This window comes from Vespa velutina, chromosome 8, assembly GCF_912470025.1.
Source record: "Vespa velutina chromosome 8, iVesVel2.1, whole genome shotgun sequence".
NCBI lineage: Eukaryota > Metazoa > Arthropoda > Insecta > Hymenoptera > Vespidae > Vespa > Vespa velutina.
In genome coordinates, this window is record NC_062195.1 from 1,850,889 (window position 1) to 1,863,540 (window position 12,652).

The 12,652-nt window shown below is 30.3% G+C and overlaps 2 protein-coding genes across 3 annotated transcripts; one reads left to right on the plus strand and one right to left on the minus strand.

The window, feature by feature from the left end:
• Nucleotides 1-400: 400 nt before the first annotated feature.
• Nucleotides 401-5,033, minus strand: LOC124951027 (nucleolysin TIAR-like). The gene is made up of 4 exons (XM_047498710.1): nt 4,024-5,033; nt 3,360-3,656; nt 2,683-2,934; nt 401-715 (listed from the first exon to the last, which is right to left on the minus strand). Exons 1-4 carry the CDS (start codon nt 4,609-4,611, stop codon nt 668-670), a joined length of 1,185 nt encoding a protein of 394 aa, XP_047354666.1. The 5' UTR covers nt 4,612-5,033; the 3' UTR covers nt 401-667.
• A 1,310-nt stretch (nt 5,034-6,343) lies between these two features.
• LOC124951336 (protein wings apart-like) lies at nt 6,344-12,580 on the plus strand. 2 transcript variants are annotated; one of them, XM_047499599.1, is made up of 12 exons: nt 6,344-6,588; nt 6,939-7,108; nt 7,695-9,340; nt 9,446-9,694; nt 9,774-10,022; nt 10,112-10,336; nt 10,436-10,658; nt 10,741-10,956; nt 11,053-11,232; nt 11,302-11,390; nt 11,501-11,602; nt 11,670-11,812. In XM_047499599.1, the coding sequence occupies exons 1-12, from the start codon at nt 6,533-6,535 to the stop codon at nt 11,670-11,672; spliced, it is 3,408 nt and encodes a 1,135-aa protein (XP_047355555.1). In that variant the 5' UTR covers nt 6,344-6,532; the 3' UTR covers nt 11,673-11,812. The 2 variants fall into 2 exon arrangements, with proteins under 2 accessions (XP_047355555.1, XP_047355553.1); XM_047499597.1 differs by having other exon boundaries at nt 6,353-6,588; nt 11,693-12,580.
• The last annotated feature ends 72 nt before the right edge of the window (nt 12,581-12,652 follow it).

Here is a 12,652-nt window from a genome sequence, read left to right on the forward strand (position 1 = left end):
AATGCGTTAAAAATATCAATATCTAGCAATATGAAGTTTCCGACACTACCGATTGTAAATGATTTCTTTGCTATCAACATATTTTTTTTTTCTTTTTTTTCTTTCTATTACGTAGAATATTAAATTCCATTTTCGAAGTATATTAGAAGAGATTGCTATTTTTTTTTTTTTTTTTTTTTTTTTTTTTTTGTAGATTTTATTATGCGTTTGAAAATATTTCCAATATTTAAATATAACCCGATCTAGAAAAAAATAGTTTTTTTTTAAATTGATATATAAATAATTATTGTACAAGCGTACTGAGTGTAAAATAAAATTATATATGTTACAAATTATAAAATCGTTCATCATCTCTCTTATCTTTTTGTACGTAACACGGATGGAAAAAGAAGTATTAAAATACGATTAAAATATGTTTTAATAATGTAGGTTACAAAAGAATACAGAATGTCGTGTATTTTAAATATTTATTCCTTTTTTTCATTCAAAGGACAATTTGTTTTTATTATAAGATAACATTATCCTAAGCATCTCCGAGGGTTAATCACCCTGCTGTACCTAAATTACTTTTTATATAACACTTTTTTTACGTCTTCCTTCGATTCCACTGATTATTATTATTTTATTCATAGAGAAGTTCTTGAAATTGGCTTCTTTTCGTTCGATATCACTTATCGCAGTCAAGGTGCCATACTATGTCCTTCTTCTGTTTCTGCTGTTATTACATTCAGTACTGACTTTATACAAATTTGTTTTCAAAGTTGTATGGCTTTTTACCGTCGGTGGCGAAGTAAAGGGATAGTAAATTTTCCACAATGTCTTGATTACCATCTAGGCTCATTGAATTTCTGTTTATCGTTAACAAGAAAATTAAAAAAAAAAAAAAAAAAAAATCATTTTGCTATTGCAAAGTAGTTTTACACTGTATACTGCCCTTTTTTCTGTTTTTTTTTTATCTTTTTTTTTTTGTTTTTTTGTTTTTTTGAATCTTTATAATTGTCATTACCACATAATAATATGACATCATTTTTATTTTATCTTTGGTGTATACGAATGTTATATATTAAATCAATTTTCAAATTGAAGGGATAGAATATATATTAAGGAAATGAAAATTTATTGTCTGATATAACGATCAAAAATTACTAGATTACTAGTGCTCTTGTAATTTAGCTCAAAAGTATTGCTTGGAAGACACGAGGTTAACATATCGTGCCATGTACTAAAAGCACAGAAAATATCTTGTTATTATTTCGACTGATTGTCAATTGATTTCAAATTGTTCTTTTATTGTAAATCATGAATATTGTTGATATATTAAAATAGCGAAAGATCTAATATATATCTTTCACTTTTGGATATTTTTAATATGTGAAGTTATTTCAATGCTATATTAGCGACCCCTGTGTGCTTGTAATTATTACCAACGCCTTCCTCAAAAGTAGCTCCTTATAATGGAAGTATATGAATGTTTACTACAGTTTCTCGTTATTATTAGACTTAAATTATAGGCTTTATTACACCTCACAGCTTACTATTTTTTGTACAAATAGAGAAGAGTCACTAATATAACTTACAACTTATCAAGAATCTCTCTCTCTCTCTCTCTCTCTCTCTCTCTCTCTCTTGGCTAAATTTTTAGTTAGATTAAATTGTATATGCCCGATGATATTTTTTTCAAGACAAAGTTATTTATTCTGTTACTGTAGCAAAATTATATATACATTACACCACCGACGGTAAATATCACATAACGAGGAAAGTTTTTAACTCGTTTTTTCCTTTTTTTTGTTTTTTTTTTTTGTTTTTTTGTTTTTTGTTTTTTTTGACGCGCACTATTTATTTGAAGGGCCCTGCATACGTCGGAACATGCACAAAATCTAGCTACATCACAGGCGCCGTGTGTTTAGTTATACTCTTTCTATCTTAATCTATCGTTAACGTCATACTCCGTGTTTATCATAAATGAACATGTTGTCATACCGTTCATCAATGATTCGAGATAAACTAAGGATTGGTAATTGTGGCAAAAATATTAAAAAATATAACAACATAATGACCGCATACATACGAACACCTTATGCAGCACAACGAATGCAGGGCTCAAATCAGGGGCTTTAAAGAAGAGTTCAAAAATATACCTTGTCCAACATTATATCCATTAATCATAATTATATATTGGATATATTAAAATTATCATTAAATTATTATACTTCACTGAGTTCGTCTTTTCTATATTGTCAAAGAAAATTCAAATTCTATAGAAAAAACCTATTTTATTATTAATAGTCTTTTCGATATGATAAATTATCTTTGTTTACTAAAATAATAACAAAATAATATTAATCTTTGAATATCTTCACAATTTAATCTTGAAATTTTCTAAGAAATCATTAATATCGTGTGAAAAGTAAATAAAATTATTCTTTTCTTTTGTATACACAAATAAGTATACATGAATTTTTAGTATAGATACATATTCTGCAAAAATATATGTATAATCATTCGTTTATATTTTTATAATCAATAATTATAATTCAAAATATCAACATAATTGTTAGAACAGGTATATGCTAGAACAAATACATAAAAGCCCCCAGGGCAAATATTTTGCACGTAACAATTAACTGATATCAATCATCAGTTTCATTGTGTAGGATATTGTGGCATGGTATATGTTACCATTGTCGGTTGTTGACCAGGTGGCAATGGGGCAGTTGCAGTCGGTGGTGCAGCAGTTGCTTGTGCAGGCTGCCATGTACCAGCACCAGGGGCAGGCATTCTCATACTGTTCATATACTGTTGTCCGTAATATTGGCTATAATATTGAGCTGGTTGGAGAAATTGTCCTTGCATTTGTGGATAACCCTGTGGGTACCAATAGCCCATTTGTTGTCCATATCCATATGCATATTGACCAGCTCCAGTAGTAACCTATAATATAAATATACCAAATGTTTAAGCACGCTTTTATATTTTATTTCTTATTAATTGTTTAATAATACCTTAGAAACACACACTTCCTAGATCCTATCTATTTAAAGACTATTAAAGATATTTTTATAAATTATAATTAACAAAGAAGTACAAAGTCAATGAAACTGAAATTACAAAAGGAAAAAAGGATCTTTTCATCAGTTTGTTAGTGACCAATATATATAAGTTTTGATCAAAAAATATAATTTCTTATATCGAAGTTTATGTAGAAATTTATAATAAAATAAAGAGTGAGAGAGAGAGAAGGGAGAAAGGGAGGGAGGGGAGAGAGAGAGAGAGAGAGAGAGAGAGAGAGAGAGAGAGAGAGAGAGAGAGAGAGAGAGAGAGAAATGAAACTTTTCCAATTAATTTATAACAATAACCTGTTGAGCTTGATGATTGGCATTAGGACCCACACTATTAGGATCACCATTTTCTTTTCCCCAAAAGCATTTGACAATGCTACCACTGATTTCTGTATTATGTGTAGATTCTATGGCATGTGTTGCTGCTTCCTTAGTTGTAAACTTGATAAAAGCATAACCTTTATCCTTGAATACTCTTATGTCTTGAATGGTACCAAATGGTGAAAACGTTTTCGTTATTAACTCGTCTGTAACTCCATTTGTAAAACCTCCACAATATACCGTACAATTGGTCGGACTACTTTGGTTATATACCTGTCAATCAGATTATGATTACGTAAATAATAAAATAATTGTTAGAAATTTGGAGAAAGCATTACTATAATAATCTTATCACACAACAATTAAATGCATGTAATATATGTTACCTATGATTCCATTAACAAAAGCATCGAACACTCTCGATTGACATTCGTTTCTTTCAAATCATCTTAAACAAAAGTAAATCTAAACTCAAAAATTGAACGAAACTATATGGGAGATAGCGTTTATCGAAACCCGTCTAATTTAGTTATACTAATGTTTACTCTATCCTATTCCAGACGCTGCTGCTGATACTTTGTATAATCTTCTGATTGTGTGAAGATGATTTAAAAAACAGAATATTGAAAATCTAACATACCTCTTCATAATTAGGTTTACTATTGTTTGAGTGTCGTGGCCTTTCTGATCTTGGAGGTGGAGGCTTTCTAGTAGACCAATTTGTCCTAATGCATCGTGAGCCAAGCCACTGGCCATTCATAGCTGCTATCGCTGCCTCTGCTTCAGACTTTTTCACAAAGGATACAAATGCGTATCCTTTACTCTTCATTGTAGTCGGATCACGTACGATCCTGCAGTTGCTGATTTCACCAAACGGGGCGAACGCTTCTTTTAATGTTTCCGTTTCGATTTCCGGAGAGAGATCACCCACGAATATGTGGTGATGATTACTTGTGTCCAACTTTGGTTGATTTCCAGGGCTTGTCGCCCAGTTAACCTTCATCTCCTTATCCAGAAATGATCGCTTGTTCATGGCGGCTAGTGCCGTAGCCGCGCATTGATGGTTCGTGAATTCAACAAAAGCATAAGGATCGTTTCCTGGCTCCCGTATTATTTTACATCCCTTAACCGCACCAATTTGAGAAAAAAGTGCACACAAAAGGTCCTCCGACACCGAAGCGTCTAGATTTCCCACGTACAGCGTTCGTGGATTACTTTCCTCGCTCATGCTCGCTCTATTGGGGAACTTACTTTCTTATATTACTACTTTTCTTACGTTGTGTCGACTTAATATACAATTTACACCTCCAGTGGGCTCGAAGTGCATCTATCTCGACCCCAGCATCAGAATGTTCGTTTTCTCGCGTTTTCCAAGGAACGGACGGTTGAACGCGAAGCTACACCCAGCCTCTACGTCATACTAACATAAAATGGCCGCTCTGCTGCACAATCACTTTCCCTTTATTCATCGGCATAAATGTACATATTTTTCCAAATAATTCTCTTAATATATGATAACGAATTTTTACGTTTTTAAATATAACACGGGAAAGCTTTATGACATTAAATCACTGCTTCTAATGTGCAACTTTTTTTGACAAAGTAGTAAAGAACACGTGTTTTTGTATCACCCGTCGGATTTCATAACAGGTAGCGCGAAAATGCTTATTATCCATTGGCATATAGAAATTACTAGCGCAACGCTTTACAAAAGCTTGCTTTTCATTGTGCATCGGTATTCGCTCGCACGATTAATACCAATAACATTTTTTATAATTATACCTAATTGAATATATTAAATTTTTCTACATATTTATCTACATTTATTGATTTATTTTTTATCTTTTAATTTTCTTTTCTTTTCTTTTCTTTTTCTTCAATTCGCACGAAACACAATAATTACTAACGATTTAAAAAATCCACCTATAAGATATGTATTATATATATCTATATATATACGATAGAATTTAACGAATATACATGTATGTTGTTCATAATTGGACAAATTAATACTTCTAATTATTAAATTTCAAACGAAATTTAAATTAAAATCTATTGGAAGCTTTTATCAAACGATCTAATTTCAAACTTTAAACATTTCCCGCTAGCTGATTCGAGTAGATCATTTTTTTTCGTTTTAAAGCGAATTATATTTATATATATGTATATATATATATATATATAAATAATTATATTTATATGACATTATTTAGTTTATTATTACGATTTCGACGAGTAATTTTTTTCAAAGATAGTGTATATAAAAAATATTAACGAACAAATAAGTCTCTTAAGACGCTTAGGGAAGAAATATTTTTTAAAGGTGGCACCCCTAAGTTAGGCTAGTAGATTGGTTATTTAAATACAGCCGATTGGTTATTCAATTATTACAAATTCTCATGTATTTATTAACGTAAAGGAAATGAAAAAAAAGGAAAAAATGAAAAGAAAAGTAAAAAAAAAAAAAAAAGAAACAAGTAAGAAAAATAAAGTTAACTTTTTTAATGCGATTGGTTATTTGACAATAAAATTTGTGCGTGCTCGTAGCCAAAAGAGGGGATGTATTTAATATTGTGTGTCTATTGACAAAACATATGTATAATGTACATATCTTATCTATATCTAAAATCTCTGTACATATTTGTTCATTCTTGAAGATTTTTATTAGAAAAAAAGGAAAATATATATATATATATATATATATATATATATATATATATATATATATATATATATGAATATATTTATACCGATATACATATATATATATATATACACATATTATATACATATATATATATATGTATATATATAGATCGACTTCAATTTGTTATTAATAAACAATACGTTGATTTTTGTTGCAAACGAAAGTTATACTGTATTACGTAATTGCTTTATGTAATAAATCGCATTTTAATTGGACAATATTATATATGTCCATTCAACCGATAATGTAGATAGTTACGTTTCGTCCTATCTGGCTCTATCTACTGGATAAGATGATAAGTATTATTATCTGGTGCACAGTATATTATTCGTTTTTTTGCATGTGGTATGTATGCATCTAAATCTTAAACGAAAAACATATCGACAGATGGCTTAAGATCATGTTATGATTTAATAAATTCCAGTTAAATTCGTTGAAATATATGGAAAAGGAAATAATAGGAAGTGTTGTAAGAACGTATGCCGTATTAATGCAAAGGTTATAATTACGAAATTATTAATTCGAAATTGAAATTTTTGGGAGGAAATATATTTGTGCATCGAGGGAAATAGCAATCGAAACATGGCGTTTGTTTCTTTAGTGAGCTTCGAAATTACATTTCTTAAGGTCGTAGTACTTTCGTAACTTCGGCCGTTATACGGAGTACGACGTATTTTTTTATATTTCCGAATGTTATCCCGAAATATTGTCATTATTATTCGAATCGATAATTATGTAGTATAGATCATACGAAAATTTTAAAGAATGAAGAGATATATTGTTATTTGTGTCTTATGGGATGCGGACTGTATTTGAAATATCGGAATATCCAAAATGACGTCTCGCAGTTATACTAAATCTTACAGTCGCAAGGTCAATAGTGTGACACCTGGGAGCATTCAATTTGATAAGCTTTTTCGAGAAAATAGTAATAGACCTTCTGCTGCCAAGTCAGCAGGTACTGTTGGAAAATGGGGTATAACATCATTTACATCTATCAGAAGCACGAATATCAATGGTATGTATTTATTACTTTCATATCATTTTTATTTACACCTTTCTGTATTATAGAAATATTAAATATTTCAAGAAAAAATTATATTGAATTATATTGAAAATATTCTCATCAATATATCTTCATGTCGGTAAAGCTTGTTATGAAATTATTAATTGCATAGTTTCTCTCATTCTTTCGTTATGACTCATTCATAATATAGTTTTCTTTTCTATTTTCTTCTTCCTTCTTCTTTCTTTTTTTTTTTTTTTCTTTTTCCTCTTAACTCTATCTTTATTGTACTTTTTCATCTACATGAGTAAGTTATTTAATATGACGTAATTGTGTCCACATATATGCAAGGTATTAATACTGCATATTATACATTATTGTATCCAAAAAGTATAGCATTTATATGCATAATATATGTAGTTTATGTAGTTTAAAAATTTATTCATTTTATATATATATATATAACATATATATTTTGAGTAACTTTTAAATTATTCAAAGAATAATTTATCTTTTAAGTTTTTCAAAGAGTATATATATATATATATATGTATATATGTATATGTATATATATATTATTTTTTTTAATTATATATAGGAAGGAGAGATAATATTCACAATTCATTTGGTGCAAAAAGGATGAAAATTGATTACAGTAACCAGAATACACGTGTGAATTCTGGAAAAGATCCTTTTTCATTTGAAATTGATCCAACTAGTAAGACAGACACCACACCGGCCGTTGTAAAGCCGAAGAAATTTTTTAAGAGTAGAAACGTATCACCAGTAGTAGAAGAATCTCGCCAGGATGTGGCAATATACAGACAAGTACCTGATTCACAATATGGTAGAGCACGCGCTCCAAAGCAGCCTCAACAACCCCTGCCAAAACAGCCCTTACCAAAAGCAATTCATACTCCTACAAAGAAAGTATCAGAAAGTGTAGATAATACTGGTAATGAAACATCAAATAGAGAAGAAGGGAAACCTCCAATTGTCTTAAGAATATGTAAGGGTACTGCAAGATTAGTATGCGGAGATGTGCAAAATAATCAAGATCAAGAACCTGAAACTTACAGAATTTCTACACCTCTTACTAGTCCCTCTAAAATAGATATTGAACGTAAAAGTAATACAGAACCATCAATCAAAACAGATCTTAAGACAACTCGTTCTCAGCAACCAATTGTATCGACAGTATCAATACCATTAGAAAATTCTGATATGCGACGAACAACTCGTAGTCGTGCAAAAAATTTACATCTAGACATAACAGGTTCTTCTGGTGTTACTACAGCGTCAACTACTTCAAATACGCATAGTTCTGGACTCTCCTTAACTCTCAGAAAATCCGTTACGGATTCCAATAACACTCTTATATCCCATTATGATATTGTTAAGACTGATTGTAGTTCAACGTATCCATGTAAACCAACGATAGAACCTTTAATTGGACGAGACCAACCACTGCCTACCACAACTCAAGAACTTATTGATATTCTTTCGAGTGATGCAGATCCTATGCAAACAAGACCAATGATTTTAAATGTCCCTGAAGCTGAAGATAATTCGGAAATTACATCAGATGAGGTTCAACATTGTTCTATAGATATCCCTACAAATGAAGTGATACCTGAAACTAATAGACAACCAGAGAAAGAAACAGAAGCAGAAGTAGAACAAGAATTAGAACCAGAAGGTGAAACTGAGGTGGAACCTGATCCTGAAACAGAATTGGAATCATCAACTCATGCAGCTGATTCTGAAACTGCAGCAGCTAAGACATTAGTGGATCAGGATTGGTTTTCAGGTAGCGATGATAGTGAAGGTGTGAGTGGCAATGTTGAAAATGAAATGCCTTTGCATGTAACAAGTACAGTTTCAGAATCACAAACCATAAATGCTCCTACAACAAATGTACCATCTAAGCCTGTTACTAAAAAGGGTAGCATATTTAAGAGTCGTTCAACAGGGACAACAAATGGAAATAAAAGACGTGCATTGTATAAACACAAGTGGTGTGATAGTGATAAAGAATCTAGTACGACAGATACTCCTAATATTGGGAATGTCATTCCAAATATAGCTTCAGGATCACATAGTACAACTGGATCTGAAGCATATGCAGGAGAATTTGAGACTTCTCAACTTACAAGAGTTGTGACTTATCCTGAAACTGATGTAGACTTTACAGATGACTCTGAAGCTGTTACAAGTGTTCGTTGTTGCAGGAAAGTTAAAGGTGTAAGTATATATTATACAAATACTCAAAGCCATATATATTATATCAAAATGATAAGACTCATTGATATTAGGTTTTATTGATGATGATAACATTATTTTTTTCAGTTTTACACTGTAGTGAAGAATGTGAAAAAGGCCCATCAAATTCAAGAAAGTGGAGAATTTCAGGAGTTTAATGATGATGTTGAATATATATTGGATACTTTAAGAGAAAATAATCCAAATGCTACACGTTGCCTTTCAGCTATACGCTTAGCAAGCAAATGCATGGCTCCAGCCTTTCGTATGCATGTACGTGCTCATGGAACCGTTGCTAAATTCTTTAAAGCATTACACGATGCCACTAAAGATCAAGTACGTCTTTTATTTACTATTTTAATATCCAAAAAAAAAAAAATGGATAAATTTTAATATTATTTTGTGTTGCAATTAGAGTCTTGGTCTGTGTACAGCGACTGTAATGTTTGTGTTAAGTCAAGATCGTCTAGCGATGGATTTAGATCGAGATTGCTTAGAACTAATGTTAAGTTTATTGGAATCTGATGCCAGTCATAAAGATGCGCTTGACGATTGTGGCCTTAGTAGGGCTGAATTATTAAAAAATAAGGAAAAAGTACGGCAGTTATGTGCGGATATTCAAGCACAGGGACATGCAAAACATTTAAATTTGGATAATATTACTGTGAGTAATATAATTATTTCTGATTATTGATTAATCAATATTAATTTTAAATGGAAAGGAAATGTGATAAAATATATTTATCTTTGCAGGTTGGGCAATTAGCTATGGAAACACTTCTCAGTCTAACTTCAAAACGTGCAGGGGAATGGTTTAAAGAAGAACTTCGAGAGTTAGGTGGTTTAGAACATATTGTAAAAACAGTCAGGGAATGTCATCGCCATATTAATGCGCATGATGTTACAAGAGGTGGTTGGACGGAACCATTATTAGATAAATTACGTAAAGTTGACAGATGTTTACGTGTATTAGAAAACGTAAGGACTATCTACTATAAATTATAATACGAATTATATTAAATAGTCTTATTCAATTTTTCGTTTATCACTAATAATATATATTATACTTATGATTAGGTTACACATATGAATGAAGAGAATCAAGTATATTTATTAAAATATGATGATGGTATATTAGTAAGTACTTTAGCAAGTCTTTATTACTTATGTGGACAAGAGATTCCCATTTATCCAACCATAGACCCAAGTGATAAGAGTTCAATTGGTGCTGTTGTCAGAGAATGTCTTTTTGCTATTATCAAAGTTCTCATAAATCTCACTCATCGATTCAATAGACAATGTAAGCTTATTGGGTTTAATATAATTTTCATTTTCCAATATAATGAGATTGATTTATTGTTATAATCATATATTTTTTGCAGCTTGTGGAAGCAAATTAGTGGGATCACAAAGTGGTGTAGTTGATTGTAGTTTGTATCTTTTATTACGTGTACCAGAATCGCTACCAGAAGAAAAAAGATTTGATATGATGATGTTGGCATTAATTCTTTTAATAAATTTAGTAGAGCAATGTGATGATAATAAACAACATCTTATTGAGTCAAAGGCTCCTCCATCTACAGAAAATATTTTTGATGGTATGTGTTTTGTATAAGCACTATATATATTATTTAAGTATATGTATTTATCAAAACATATGTAATTATATTTATAAATCAAATTGTTTTTTATAGCCGAAGAAAGTGGTGTAGAGTCTTTGATTGATCTCTTTTATAAACAAGAAGAACTGGCAAGAGCTGAAGAGCAGAAAACTGATGCAATTTTAGATGGTAAAAAAGATTCAGAACAGACAGAAACAGTATCAACAACAACAAAATCCCAGGAAGAATTTATTGAAGAAACTGTTACCAAATGTTCGTATAAGTATTTCTTAATGATGTACAATATAAAAACTTAATTATATTACATTAATCCCTCTTCAGTATTGCAGAAAGCTGGACGCCACATGGAACATACTTTAATAGGTGCATATGTTGTTCTCCTACTTGGATACTTAATAATGGATAACAAGGTAAAAATTATTTGATTTATACTTCAGTAGAGATATATTGTACATTAGAAAAAGTAGATTATGAAATAAGATAAGATATTATCATGTTAAGATACTATGATATCTTTTAGGATTACGAATCACTCGTACGTAGCAGACTCCCAGATAACAATTTTTCCACAATGGTATCTGTACTTCAAAAGTTTTTCAATTTTATGAATTTAACAGCATCGGTAATTATTCATCATTTGATTTTATATAAGTTTAATTATATATCGTATTTAATAACACATTTCTCAGTAATTTTAAATATTTTTATATAGAATGAAGTAAGTAGTTGTGGAATAGCAGCTACTGAAAAGGTAATTAAGTTCCTAAAAATGTCGGACGTTAGAACTGAAGAGGAGCGAAATGAATTACCATTACCAGCATTGGAAGACCCCAATATGATGCTTGATTTGACTTCATCTTGATTAATATATTATGCACATATTGACAGCATTTTTTGTTTTACTGGCATACAAAATGAGCCAAAGTTATCTATGTCTGAGAAAGGAATCCCTGTTACTTCATAGATTGGACACCTGTTTCGTATTAATCGTATGTATGTATACGTGTATATAGGCGCTCTCACGCGACGTATGTACATGCATACATACATACGTATGTACTACACACATACACACACATACAATATATATATAAATATATATATATTTATTCATTTACATAATTTATTACTTTATGTTTCATTAATTTTCATGTGGTTTGCTTTTCATTCACAGCATTTTAGATTTTAAGCTTTAGTTGTTACTTAAATATGGAGACAAAAGAATGCAAATCGTAGTGATTGATCTTGTAATTATAAAAACGTACCTCTACATGAGTATCAATTGGATATCATAATTAAATGAAACTTGTTCGGTCAAATGGACAGGAATATTGATCATCAATAATATTGTGAACTTTATCATATAGAGTGTAGTTTATTTGCTGTATAGTAATAGATGAATTTATCTTTGTACAATCATTTTAAAGTTACATAAACTGTGTTTTCAAACCTGTTAAGTAATAATTAATAATGTTGGGTATAAAATAACCCTTCAATATTCAAAATAGTGTTATGTAAGCTTATTTTAATATTAAAATTACATTAAACTATAAGCCTTGTAAATGTACATTTATAAATTATAATTGTATCTTACATTCAATGGTTTTTTGTTATTTTTATCATTAGACATGCGTATTATTTTATATTAAAATACGTGGGTTTACGATCTACG

What these genes read in the sequence shown, in the direction of transcription:
- LOC124951336 (XM_047499597.1), top strand. Translation starts at nt 6,533, where the DNA reads ATGGAAAAGGAAATAATAGGAAGTGTTGTAAGAACGTATGCCGTATTA. An exon ending in ACGATGCCACTAAAGATCAA is followed by an intron (nt 9,695 to 9,773) that starts GTACGTCTTTTA and finishes TGTTGCAATTAG; the next exon opens with AGTCTTGGTCTGTGTACAGC. An exon ending in GTTTACGTGTATTAGAAAAC is followed by an intron (nt 10,337 to 10,435) that starts GTAAGGACTATC and finishes ACTTATGATTAG; the next exon opens with GTTACACATATGAATGAAGA.
- LOC124951027 (XM_047498710.1), bottom strand. Translation starts at nt 4,611, where the DNA reads ATGAGCGAGGAAAGTAATCCACGAACGCTGTACGTGGGAAATCTAGAC. An exon ending in GTAAACCTAATTATGAAGAG is followed by an intron (nt 3,657 to 4,023) that starts GTATGTTAGATT and finishes TCTGATTGACAG; the next exon opens with GTATATAACCAAAGTAGTCC. An exon ending in CTGGTCAACAACCGACAATG is followed by an intron (nt 716 to 2,682) that starts GTAACATATACC and finishes ATGTAATAACAG; the next exon opens with CAGAAACAGAAGAAGGACAT.